The sequence below is a fragment of the Octodon degus genome, unplaced genomic scaffold, assembly GCF_000260255.1.
Source record: "Octodon degus isolate 3935 unplaced genomic scaffold, OctDeg1.0 scaffold00262, whole genome shotgun sequence".
Taxonomy (NCBI): domain Eukaryota; kingdom Metazoa; phylum Chordata; class Mammalia; order Rodentia; family Octodontidae; genus Octodon; species Octodon degus.
The window spans coordinates 1,990,324-2,003,466 of NW_004524838.1; the positions used below are offsets into that span (position 1 = coordinate 1,990,324).

The 13,143-nt window shown below is 40.8% G+C and overlaps 1 protein-coding gene across 8 annotated transcripts in view; it reads right to left on the bottom strand.

Annotated features, from left to right (window-relative positions):
• Positions 1 to 3,948: 3,948 nt before the first annotated feature.
• Positions 3,949 to 13,143, bottom strand: part of Ankib1 (ankyrin repeat and IBR domain containing 1) — a 156,545-nt gene continuing 147,350 nt past the window's right edge. For 3 of the 8 annotated variants that reach the window (XM_023706525.1, XM_023706524.1, XM_023706526.1), the window contains exons 18-20: positions 9,465 to 9,579; positions 7,986 to 8,122; positions 3,949 to 7,695 (exon numbers count right to left, since the gene is read on the bottom strand). In XM_023706525.1, coding sequence (XP_023562293.1) covers positions 6,958 to 7,695; positions 7,986 to 8,122; positions 9,465 to 9,579 — 990 coding nt within the window. In that variant the 3' untranslated portion in view covers positions 3,949 to 6,957. The remainder of the gene's footprint in view (positions 7,696 to 7,985; positions 8,123 to 9,464; positions 9,580 to 13,143) is intronic. The other 5 variants (XM_023706527.1, XM_023706528.1, XM_023706530.1 and 2 more) reach the window with 5 other exon arrangements.

Genomic DNA, 13,143 nt, shown 5'->3' on the forward strand with positions numbered 1-13,143 from the left:
CTAAACATCTTTTATATTACATTTAAATCTAGCATCCATTTCATGTTTAAGGTATGAAGTTTAAAGCAGAGGTTTCTATTTTTGCATGTTCCAGCATTATTTGAATTACTTGGTACAGGGTCCATCACGCAGCTCAGACTTGCAGTGGTCCTCCTGTTTTCAGCCTCCCCAGCCCTGAGATCACAGGCGTGTGCCAGCACGCCTGGTCTCGGTGGCTGGCCCAGAAGGTAATTTCTTTTGTACCGGGGATCAAATTTAGGACCTTACACTTGGTGGGCAGGCACTTATGCCTCTGAGCTGTCTCTCTGGCTTGACAAAGGTTTTGTTTTCATTCTTTTTTAAAATATCTTTTTTTCTTTCCTGCTCCTTCCTCCCCACTTTCTTCTTCCCACTTGACTATGCTCTTCGTACTTTCCAGTGTTTATTTCCATTTTGCTCCTTATTTACTCTCTGGCTTTTTCAAACAAGAGAAACAATGTGATATTTAAGTTTGTGTGTCTGATTTAACTCAGGTAACATTATGGTCTCAAGATGCATCTTGTTACCCAAAAATGCTTTACCCCTCTGCAGGCAAGAGTAGCACTCCACTGCACTTGGATTCATCTGCTGAGGGGCACGTGGGCTGTTTCCAAGATTTAGTTATTAGTCTGGTGTAAGAGAATAGAAGGAAATAAGCAGAAACAAAGCCTTTGTAGATAGAAGGACTAGAAGGGTTGGAGAGGGAGAATAGGGAAAAAGGAATTATTGGTTTTTGAGTATTAACTTTGTATCATGCTACATTTGGTTTTATGTTTCAAAACTGTTTTAGTTGTTCCTGTTCTTTGGTTCTTCCTACAAGTTTTAGAATTAACTACAGCAGGGGGAAAAAAATTACTTTTATTTGAAAGAAATTGTTGCCAAGCAACTCAACTAAGCCCAGTCATTCTGTGAATTAGATCCACACTACCTGAGTGGCTTTGTTTCAGACAGCGGTGATGGGAACAAATTTCCACCAGTGAAGTAGCAATAGTTCTTCAGGTGAGAGTGAGGTACTGGCAGGGCCAGGCTACCTAACTTCTCAATTCTGTTGCTTCTACCTGACCAGCAAGGCCTGTTGAACTCTCCAATTTATTTAATTTTTTAATTTGAGTAGAACCACCTCAGCACCACCATGTCAGGTCAGCAAGTTACAAGGCTTGTCTGGGTAAGGCACTCAGCTTTAAGAGCTTAGTATTGGTAAATAGCTGACATTTCATGAAGTGGTTGTACATGGTTGCTGTGGCAGACAAGTGATGCTGTTGTCTGGGCCAAGGCTCCGCCCTTAGGTCTCTATAAGCAGAGCTTTCCCTTGCTCCTCCTGGATTCGGTATTATTTTTGCCATGGAGAGGACAAGGAGACCTGCTCAGCAGCACCTTACCTGCCCAACGTCACTTCTCTCCACATGGCCTCTCCTGAAAAGGAGAATCCCGCTGAAGATAATGATGCAGGCTAAGCATGACAACGTACCAATTCCACTACACATTTAGACATGGAAGCCATGTTCTGTGGAATTACCCCAAGGACTGCATGCACAAGACCCTTTTAGCTTCCTTTTCCCATCCAGGAGTATGTCCCAAGCCAATTTCTGTGACAGGAACATCCTGAGGGGGCGAGGATGTGTGGGCTACACATGGGAGGAGTCCTAGATGGCAGGTTGGTGCACAATGTCCCCCAACCAGGAGGGGGGGGGCTGTCCAGGGTGACAGGAGGCTAGCGGTGGAGAAGCAGCTCCTCGGCTTGTTTCTTCTTGTAGTCCTTGCCCCAGGTGAGGGCCTCAATGCGCGACACCCTCAGTATCCGGGAACCAAGTCACCAGAGCTTCCTTCTCCCCTGAAGCAATGCTGCATCCCGCCAACCCTGGCAACTGTCACTCTTGCACCTGGCACCTTGTCCTCACTGCAGCACAGGACGGCTGAAGCAGGGGCCAGGACCATGCCTACTGTTTGCTCTGTGCTTTTAGGCCAGCTCTGCTGTCACTTCTGCATCTGAATAGGGCGGCAACTGCCTCAAGCTCAACCAAAAGATCTCATGTACTCAGTCCACCCAGAAGTCAAGGTTATTATTTTGGATGCATTTAGTTTACACTAAGGATTCCTTGGCTAGCAGTCACAGCCACATGGCCTTTCAGCTAGGCCAGAGCACTGCTGTCCTAACAGTCTCCCCTCTACCGCCCGCCTGGTGGAATCCCGATCAAGGCATCACTCCGACAGCTCGCTTCATTCCTGCCTATAGTTGCTCAGCCTCTGCTCTACTAGCCCAACCTTTCCACATTAGCTCAGCCCTTGGTCACCAGCAGCTAGGAGGATGGGAACTCTGGGTCTCTGCCAGCCCTTAACCCACACCTATCACCTGGGTGACAGCCTTCATTACGAATCCTGGAAGCCATACATTTCCATGGCTCATTTTTTTTTTTTTTTTTCTTTCCCTCCAGATAATCATGTTAGCATTGCATCTTGATGCCAGGAACTCTTGGGCTTGGACCTCTATTTTACTCTATTTATAAACCAGCTAAGTTAGCCTGTTAACAGTCCTATCCACACTGACAAAAGACAGGACGCCCCTGGGTAAGAGGCAAGGGACTTCATCAGTCATGGCACAGCGTGCAGAATCCATCAGCATACCCTGTCAATTCCCCAGGTCTCCAGCTGCATGGGGCTAACACAAAGGGCAGGATGGACACTGGGAACGGTGGCTGTGTGCTGCACCAAGGACCACTGAACTATGGATAGCAAGCAGTCATGTCTGCTCCCTTGTCCTCAAGGTTCCTAGGTACAAACATTCCCAAAGATGGCCCTGGCCAAACTGTTGTCAGGTACACATGCTCTGGGCACACCCAGTCGAATGGAGGGCCAAGAAGACTGACAACTATGTTGTTTTCATTCTTTCATGTGCTAATCTCTTAGCCTGTCTATAAACTGGTAACTCATATAAGGCAGGCCCTAAATTAAATACCTGATTAACAAGGTGCTAAGAGATGACAGCCTTTTCAGGAATACTGTCAAATTAACAGTTTCAAAGACCAAGGAAAAATAATTACTTCAAAAGTTTGGTCACTATTCAACTTGTCAGGTACTTGTCAACTATAAGTGGAACTGAGAGCTACAGAAATCTATCTGGTCCATCTTATTTTTTATTTTTTATAATTCTTACTTTTAGCAGTTCCTAAAATAGTCTGACACAAAGTATCATGTTTTTAGAGAGAAATCTACTATTCTTTAAAAATTTTATTTATTTATTTGCTACAGGATCTAGCTATGCAGCTCAGACTCATAGTGATCCTCCTGTTTCAGTCTCCCTGGTGCTGGGATTGTAGGTGTGTATCACCATGCCAGGTTTCGGTGGCCAACCTGGTAAGGGCCCACGTGGCATGTGGCACCAGGGATCAAACACAGATCCTTGTGCTTGCCAGGCAGGCACTTAGACTGCCAAGCTATCTCCCCAACCCGAAATCTACTATCCTGATGACACAGTGACAAGACCTGTCAAGGGTACAATCCAGTGTTCCTATGGAGAAGATCCAGTGGTCACACCTTTGACGCAAGGTTACAATGAAACTACTCCTCAGTCTAAGAACCAAGCACACAATAATACTTTTTTCTCAGTGGACTTATTTCCACCTTAAAACAATCCAAAAATTTGAATTGTGATTTAATATTTAGATTCCAAGGTTGTACTCCTCTGAGTCACAGTTTTAAAAATAGACCAAACTTTAAACAGGGTGTGGTGGCACATGTCTGTAATTTCAGTACTTGGGAGGCTGAGGCAGGAGGAGGCCACGAAGTGAATTCAAGGTCAGCCTGAACTGCATAGTGAAATCCTATCTCAAAAACAAAAGAAAAGTAAAGACCAAATTTTAGCAAGTCTCATACTGTAACTCAGAACAGGTGAAATTCAGACAGCCAGGGCTAAAAAAGAATAAAAATGAGATCAGTGGTTTCCATAAACAGCATTTCAGGGACTATTCCGCATACTCACGGTTCAGATTGACCAAATGAAAGACATAAACAAAACATGATGTTAGGTGACTGTTACAGGCAGACCCCAGCTGGTGGCCTGGAATTTACCTTAGGCTCATTGAAACCCAGATGCCAAGGTTTGTTTTGGTAACTCATAAGGGAAAGAACAACAACGTGGTGGAGAGAGCAGGGCTTTTTATTCATATGGCATGAGGTTTTTTCCTAAGCAGTTTTACAAAACGTATCTTAAAGTTCTTTGTTTTTTGTGTGCTTCTATTAGAGAGTTCAAGGAAAAAAACTGTAACAGCTACAGTAATAAAAACGAAAGGAGCACTAACATAGACTTTTAACACATTGTCATGCAGTGTTGCCAGATTTATCTTTGGGGTATAAAATGCTCAGCAAGTGGGCTACTATAAAAAATACTAGGCACTGATCAATTATACTTTAGAACCAAAATCCCACACATTGAAGGGGATTTAATCTGGAGAAAATTTTGCTTCCCGACTTCCTTAAAACAAAGTCTATAATGTAATGAGACAAAATGGAAGTAGTTTAAGTAATAAATGTTTAATCAAAGAACTTTACATATTATTAACAGCATTCATTTGGCCGAACATCTACACGTTTGTAGAATCCTACTGTATATAAAGTGGGAATGTATCAAGTATAGACTATGAAAGTGCAAATAACAAGTCAAGGTTAGATTAACTTTTTTTTTTACATTATAAAATTAACTTGTTTACAAAATAGGCTTTGCCAAACTTTATTACTGAATTGTAAAGTCAACGACTGTGTTGTTTTTAAAATATGTACCAAGGAAATACAAACTGGATAATGATCCATTTTCATGCTCAGAAGAGACCAGCACAGAAACAAAGGAAACGGCACAGGGCTCAAGGAAACTGGACCTGCCGCAGACGCTGTCTCCACACAGAGCGCGCCTTTCCACCTAACGGCACCGTCAGGATGCCGCGAGGTGATGCGCAACCTTTCTACTGAAAAATTACATGGTGGTCAAAAATTAATGTTGTTAATATCTTTAGTCTAAAATAAATTTGTAAAAAATCCTTTCATGGACCATTTCAGTTTAATATACAGTAATACACTGCAGATAAAGTTAATATTTCCCCCACTAAACAATAGGGATTGATATCAATGTATCTGACAAAGAAATAAAAATTAATGTGGACTTTTAATATCCATGGTATAGGAGCAATTCCCACACAACTTATCTTAGGGGAACTAACCTGGGGAGTAGTAAATACTGTCATGTCCTGGCCATATTAATTCAAATGACAAGAATATTTCAAAAGCTGGGTTTGAAAAAAGAATAACCAAAAACCGTAATCACAATTTACATGGATATCAATACTAATATAACCTTTTACCTGGCCTAGGACTTGCTTGTATAAACTCAGTACAGAAATTTTGGTTTCTGTAGATTTCTGGCAACAATCTGGCAAATCATTAAATGGAGTGTTGCGCGTATCTATTTTGTTTATGTTATGCTAGTTTTGATAATATGTAAGTAAACAACCATTCCAACAGTTTACTCTAGTTTTAATTACACACTGTACCACTGTATCTTAATTACAGCTAGAACCAGTATTTTCTTCACAATAAGACACTGATAACTAGGAAGTTGACTTTTTTCAATACTAAACACTAATTACACAGCAAATGAGTATTGTGCAAGAGAACAAACATATGTCAGCATTTGCTATATAGGCAAACAAACTGATTGAACATTTAGTTGTTATATTTACTGTAAAGGCAAGGCCATGGGTGGTTTTATGGAGGTCTCTGCAATTCATAGCATAGTTACTTCAGAAGAGACATTGAAATTTGAATTACTGACTTATTAACTGGCAACTATCCATTTAGGTTAGGCAAAGGCACAGTAACATGTTGCGCAGGATGTTTTTATTGAAGTTTTTAATTGTGGGATTTACTATAACTCATGAAAACTCCACTTTTTTTCTATTTTATAAAACACCATTAAAAGTAATTGCACCCATTAGTAATTAGAATGCACTGTAAAATTGTGAAAACAAAGAACTATGATTGCACTTCCAATAAAGTGTCTCTTAAAATACAGCACCGCTGTTGCTAATCAACTGTATTTTAATATTAAAATAAACTGTTTTTAACAGCAGCATTAGGTTTAGTTAACTTAAGCTACAGGCTACATGTATCTCAATGCAGTCTCCATGGCAACAAAAGCCTATTAGGTTCTGGAATATCACTGCTAGCCAGCGGCACCTTTGGCTCCCGAGAGCGCCGACACTGCCCTGGTGCACACTAGGGTGCTGCACCCCTAAATGCCTTGTTAGTCAATGCACAAGTTTAGAGTTTGGCACAGTTGAACTGTAAGTTGACATGAGAAAAAAAACCTCTGATTAATCATGTGAAAGTTAAAACTAATTACACTGTGGCAGATGCAGCACTAAAGAGAAGCCCTGACACCTCGATTCACATTGCTCAGACAAAAAGGGAGGAGGAAAGTATGGCAGAGCATAAAGCGACTGAGGACATATGCGGTGGGAGATCTGTCCAAGCAAACTTCCAGAATGAAGAAAACTTCTCATTTCTCTTTTTTTTTTGAAAGCCACCCAAAGATTAGGGAATAAGCCTTTGATTTAAATGTTCAATTTAAATACTGCCAACTCTAGGCTAAACAGAGTGCTGCATTTTCTTAGAATGTAGAATTACAACCTACTTATTCCATTTGTGTTTCTCTTGCTTTCCTGCTCTTCTTTTAGTCAGCAGACAGGGGAAAAGCTATCCAATTAAATACAAAAGAAATTCCCCGTAAGGTTAAAAAATGAAGCCACCTTTCAAGGGAACTCCTTTGTATTCAATCCTAACATCAGTGGTTATCATCAAGTTGGAATTAATTGGATCAAAGTCTCTACAAAGCTTACTCCAACTTTCACACCATCGGGAGCTGCAAAGCACTTGGAGCCAGACGGAGGTGGTTCACACTAAATGTACTTGCTCAAGCCAGTCGTGAGGGGCTTCAGGTGCTTGATTTGAAACATCGGCACCATTCTCTTTGTTGGCTGCTTCATCACCACTGTCACCAGCTTGAGATGATGTCTCCCCAGTCAGAACGTTTTCTTCCAGAGCGTTTTCTTCTTTCTGGGCTCCTCTGCCTTCACTGATACTGGCATCTTCACACACCAAGTCTTCTGGCAGCTCGAGCGCCACATCCCTCATCCTTTCTGAGCCATCTTTGACACAGGGGCTGTGAGAATCCGTACTCACTTCTGCACTTGCTGGGGGAATCAAGGCAATGCTCTGAGGGTTCATGTCATGAAACCAAGCCATGATATTGCCAAGAAGATTGTCATCGATACTGGGGTCCTGGCCCGTTGAGTCTGGGTCATTAGATGACAGACAGAAATCACTTCTTGCCTCACTGACAGGCTGTGAGCTCAAGGTGTCAGTTGAAAGTGGATCACTTTCTGCTCCTAGTCTCATGAGGCTGTCACCAAGTTCCAAAAGCTCAGAGCTGCTCAATGCAGCTCGAGGGCTGTCAGTATTCCTGGGGATTGAGTCCAGTCTGGAGGGTAAAGATGTACCTATAGCTCCTAGGGACGGTTCCTGACTGAGGAAGTCTCTCGTTTCTTCATCAATGGCCAGCCCCGACTCTTGCAGTGACAACTGTATTGCGAGAAGTATATTGGGATCATCTTCATCTAAGGAACTTAAAGCCTGAAACAACAGAAAGCAAAACCACTTTAGAATGTGATGAAAGGAAAAGTAATTTAACCTAATCCAATTTACCACTTTTCCTTTATCAAACAGAGACTATTAATTTGTACTTATACAAATTAATAATTTTATTTATTCAAATCTTACTATAATTTTCTCCTGTAGTACATTTTTAAGATAAAGATTTGATAGTGGAAGGAAGAAAAAGGAAAGCAATAAAAGTAAAAACAGGAAACTATGCTACAAAACAAGAGCAAAAGCATGGGGAGGGGAGCTGCTCAGCAAGCTACCTGCAGAGAGTCCTGGTTTTCAGAGCGGCTGGCAGGGGCATAGTCACGCAGGGAAGAGCTGTGCAGCGCACTCATAGATGCAGAACTTACCACAGACGCGCCAGGCCTGCGGCTGCTGCCACCCTCTGGAGCATCTGCTTTAAAGCAATTGGTACCACAGACGATTTAGTGACAAGAAAGATTTGTTTTATCTATCTATCTATCTATCTATCTATCTATCTATCTATCTATCTATCTACCTACCTACCTACCTACCTACCTACCTACCTACCTACCTATCTACAGGGTCTTGCTATGTAGTTCAGGCTGGCCTTGAACTTGCTATGTAGTTTATGGCAACTCTCCTGCCTCAGCCTCCTGAGTGCTAGGATTATACATGTGTGCCACCTTGCTCAGCCCATCTTGTTATTTAAATTGGAAATTTCTCTTTCACTGCTAGTGAATCTGTACCTCTCCAGAATTTCTCAGCCATATTTGTCTCACTATCAGCAATAATATGTATCTAGCACTGTCACTTCATATACATGATTGCTTTTACATTTGTGTTTGTACTCTACAAGGTTTCTTCATGACTCTTAGTGCTACTATCCATTTCTGTGTTATTTTTTGTTAGTAGTAACAAAAAAGGCATTTTCATTTTCAGATTTCTTAAAATTAGAGAATGTGATGGGCCAGCCAGATAACTCAGTGGATTAAGTGCCTGCTTAGGCAGAGCACAGCAGCTGGGGTTCGATCCCCAGCATGCTGTGCTGGCCCTGCACCGGGGCACGCTGAGACTGTGAATGAGACTGGGGCACGCTGAGACTGTGAATGAGACTGGGCTACGTGTCACACGCATGTAATTCCAGCTCTTTGGAGACTGAAAACAGGAGAATCACTATGAGTCCTATCTGTGTAGTGAGACCCTGTACTAAATACATTAAAAAAAATAAAATAAAATAAAATTAGAGAATCTGGAAGTTACAATAACCTGAAGAGTAAGTCTTTAGTCCCATTGATCTTGACATTATAGATTGAAGACTTGCAATTAATAATGTTACATTTAAAAGTTAAATAAGTAAGATACATATCTTTTAAGGAATGTCTTGTATTACATGAACAAAGCCACTGCTTAGTAGTGACAACGTATGAGTGCTCCTAAGGCGCTTCAGTGCTTTCCACACGTTATGTGATTTACGCTGCCAGTGAGGACACAGTAGGCAGTACTACAGCTCTTCCAATGAGGAAACAGAAGCTTAGACAGGGTAAGTGACTTAACTGCAGGCACACAGCTAATGTACCACAGGGATGCACCTGCGCCTGGGTGTGCCTGACTGCAGCGCACGCACCCCTAACTCCCCTGGTTTTCTGTACCTTGTCACAGTACAGGCAGCTACACATTCACTGTGCATCTGGATTGCACCCGCACCAACACTGACCTCAGCCAGCTCTACAGACTCAGGAGAGCTAGAAGACGAACGCACCCCGAGCTCAGCTTACCTGAAGTGCTCTCACTTGGCTCCTCGTGGTCTGGAGGATGGCTGAGCAGACTGTGCACATCTCCTCGACGGCGCTGCTGTCTGTGCCTCCTCCGATACTGAAATTCAGCATATTCCTGCATAAACCAAAGGTTATAAAATACAGGAGAGCATGCAATTTTCTAAATGCAAATAAAACAAAAGACATCTTCCCACCCCCACGGGAAAATGCATGATTTTACATACGTATTATAAAATCACTTGGTTTAAGGGGAAAAAATAAGCTTCAGAAGCTTCAAATTTTGCCATGCTGAGGAAATGGGAAAGGCAAAATGGAAAAGAAAAATTTTAAATATTCATTACAAGTGCCAAGATAAACTGGGAATACTTGAAAACCCCAATGCCAGATTATTACTGTTACTTCATAAGCCTGGTGATATCAAGGGTCTTGTTCTTTATTTATTTATTTTTGGTGGAACGAGGGATTGAACTCAGGCCCTTGCGCTTGCCAGGGAAGTGCTTATTCCACTGAGTCATCTCCCTGGCCCTTGGAGGTCTAGTCTTAAAAAGTGACTGTGAACTGTGAAAGTCATATTATTTTGTTTAGTGAAATTCTGTATCATTTGTAATTTTTCTGTTTTAATACTATTTTATACTTTTTCAAAAACTTTTTAAAAAGTGATCGTGATATACACAACTGAGTTACAGGAAAAAGAAAAAGGCAATAATAACAACAATTAAAAGCCCCACATACACAGAAATACACACACACACACACACACACACACACACACACAGAATTAAGTACTTGCCAGGTTGCTGAATTTCCTATTCTTTGGAATTACTACATACAGTAAGCACAAGTGAAATGACTACATTAGGACAAAAAGGGCAGCTTTGAAAGATGTGAGCAGGCTTCCTTCCCTTATTGGCCAATATGTGGTGCTATCTACAACACAGGAAAGGAAAATGTTTCTATTTTGCATGTGGGAAAAACACAGATTTAGTCAAATGCCCACAAGTCTATTACATTTATGACAGCAGTTTAAGTTAGGTTTGTTAGGACCACTGGCTACTACCTGGGCATACATGTATTTTTCCAGATTTTAGAGACAGAAAAGATAAAACTAAAAGAGAAGCTAGGGTGTATCACAGGAACATGAGAGGACAAAGTGTTAGAGTGACTGTATAATCTCCCAGTGATGAACACTAATTGGATTTATGATCATTCTAGTTACGCTAGGGTGTTTAATATATTCATTTAGCAAAATAAAGCAGAAGATAAGTGAAGATAATGGTTTTTTTGTTTTTGTATTTAGGACAGGGTCTACAGGGTCTCATTGCATAGATCGGACTTATAGTGATCCACCTGTTTACAGCCTCCCAAGAGCTGGGATTACAGGTGTGTCACCATGCCCAGTCTCAATTGCTATCTCAGTGCACCACAGGGGCTGGGCTGGCACAGAAGGCCTGGGGATTGAATTCCTGGCCTCTGTGTCTGCCTAAGCAGAAAGACAGTTTTTAATCACATAACTTTTATATCATATCACTTTGGTTAAATTTATATAAACCCCATCTATCTAAATTTAGCTGGACTCTTTAATTACAGTTGGGTGAAATTTTTCCAGGTTAGAAATCAATGAATGAAAGTGTTTGGGCCCTGCAGGATTACTTGGGAGGTGCCTAAAATTTCCTGCAGAGAGATTAAGTAGAGGCATCCTTTCCACCTTTCCTAAAGGCCCCTGAGGATCTGTCATGTTTCATCATGGCTCATGAGAATCATATTTTCTCATACAAATATGCTGTGAAAATTTTATCTCAATTAGCTTATTTATTTTTGTATTTTAGGGAAGGGTCTACAGGGTGTTCAGGGTATCATTACTAGATCATACTTGTAGTGATCTGCCTGTTTAGAGCCTCCCAAGAGTTGGGATTATAGGAATGCACCATCAAACCCAGTCTCAACTGCCATCTCAGTGCGCCTGGGGGCGAGGCCAGCTCTGCAGGCCCGGGGATTGAACCCTAGCCTCTGTGCCTGCTTGCAGGTGGGTGCTTTAATCCGCTGAGCTATGTGGCTGGCCCTCAATTAGTTTATTTATTTATTTATTCCATAATATTATAGAGAAACAAATAGCAATGAGACAGTTTCAAACCAAATTGGCAGGACAGTTTCAATAATTAACACATTGCATGCATTCTTCCTAGTGGTTATTTTCTGTATACTCAGTTAGTTTAAACTTACTGAGAACTTGCTTATTACTTTGTATACTTGATAATGGCACAAACTTATTCTCAATGACAAACTTTTACTGACAGAATGTGCCTATTTCCAATTTAGGAAAAGTACACAATTAAAAATGCTAAAGAAACCTATTCTGCTTGCATTTATTTTGATAGAAAACTCTCAAATTATATTCTTTCATGATGTAGCAGGTTTAAAAAATTTGTTCTCAGATAATTATCTCAAAATTTGCAAGGAATTCTAGTATCTTCAAGAAAGCATATGAAAAAGCTAGCATATGAACAGAAAAGACTTAAAAGTTAAAGTCTTTTACAGGAAAAAATTACTTTTAGAGGAATTACAGGATTCCTGTAATTTATAGGAAAAAAGTTACTAGGAGTTTCTTTCTTAAAATAATAATGGACAGCATTTACTGAGCAGCAATTTTGTGCATGCCTTAGTAAGACGGTTTACTTTCTCTAGAACCTCATGGGGTATCACCGCCTCTATCTGAAAGATGAGAAATTAAGGTACAACACAGCCTATGATCTTAGTAAAGTCCAGAACTAGAACCTGAATTCATGTAATCTCAGACTTTGAGACCTACTCTTCTCATTCAGATCTACTATCTACAAAGGGGTAGAAAACAAGTATTTTTGCCTGTCATAGACTTACACAATTTAATTTAAAGAGAGTAAGATAGAATTAATTTCACCAGAAACAAAAATTTAACCTAGGAATATACTGGAGTTTGGTAACATTTTTTTCCCACAATCTAAAACAAAGAGCTAATTCTCAAAACATGTTTGGTAGTTACTTGATAGCCATATACATGCAAAATTCAAATGTCTCAAAACATGGTAATTTTTAAAAAAAAATGTATTTTAGTACAGGGTTTACAGGGTTTCACCACAGATCAGACTCAATGATTCTCCTGTTTTCAGCCTCCCAAGCGCTGGGATTACAGGTGCGCACCACCACACCTAGTCTCATTTGCCATCTCAGCATGCCCTGGGGGTGGGTCTGGCATGGTGCGACAGGGACTGAACCCTGGTACCTGTGCCTGCCTAAGAGGGGGCTTTATTCCACTGAGCTATGTGGTTGGCCCAAAACATGGTAATATTTTAGATTTTCAGTAATGTTTACATAGAAGTATGGTAGTATTTCATTTGCCAATTACTTTAAAGAAAAGTAAAAGTGAGTTAAATAATTCTTGAAAAACTTATTCATAAAAATAAGTTCAAGTGCCAGTCATATTAGCAGGCCTAATATATCAGGGTTTCTAAAGTTATTTTCATGAAAAAATGCTCCACATCGCTAGCCATTCATGAAATGCAAATTAAAACTACACTGAGATATCATCTCACCCCAGAAAGAATGGCTATCATAAAGAAATCACCCAATAACAAATGTTGGAGAGGCTGTGGGGAAAAAGGAACCCTTCTCCACTGCTGGTGGGAGTGTAGACTGGTGCAACCGT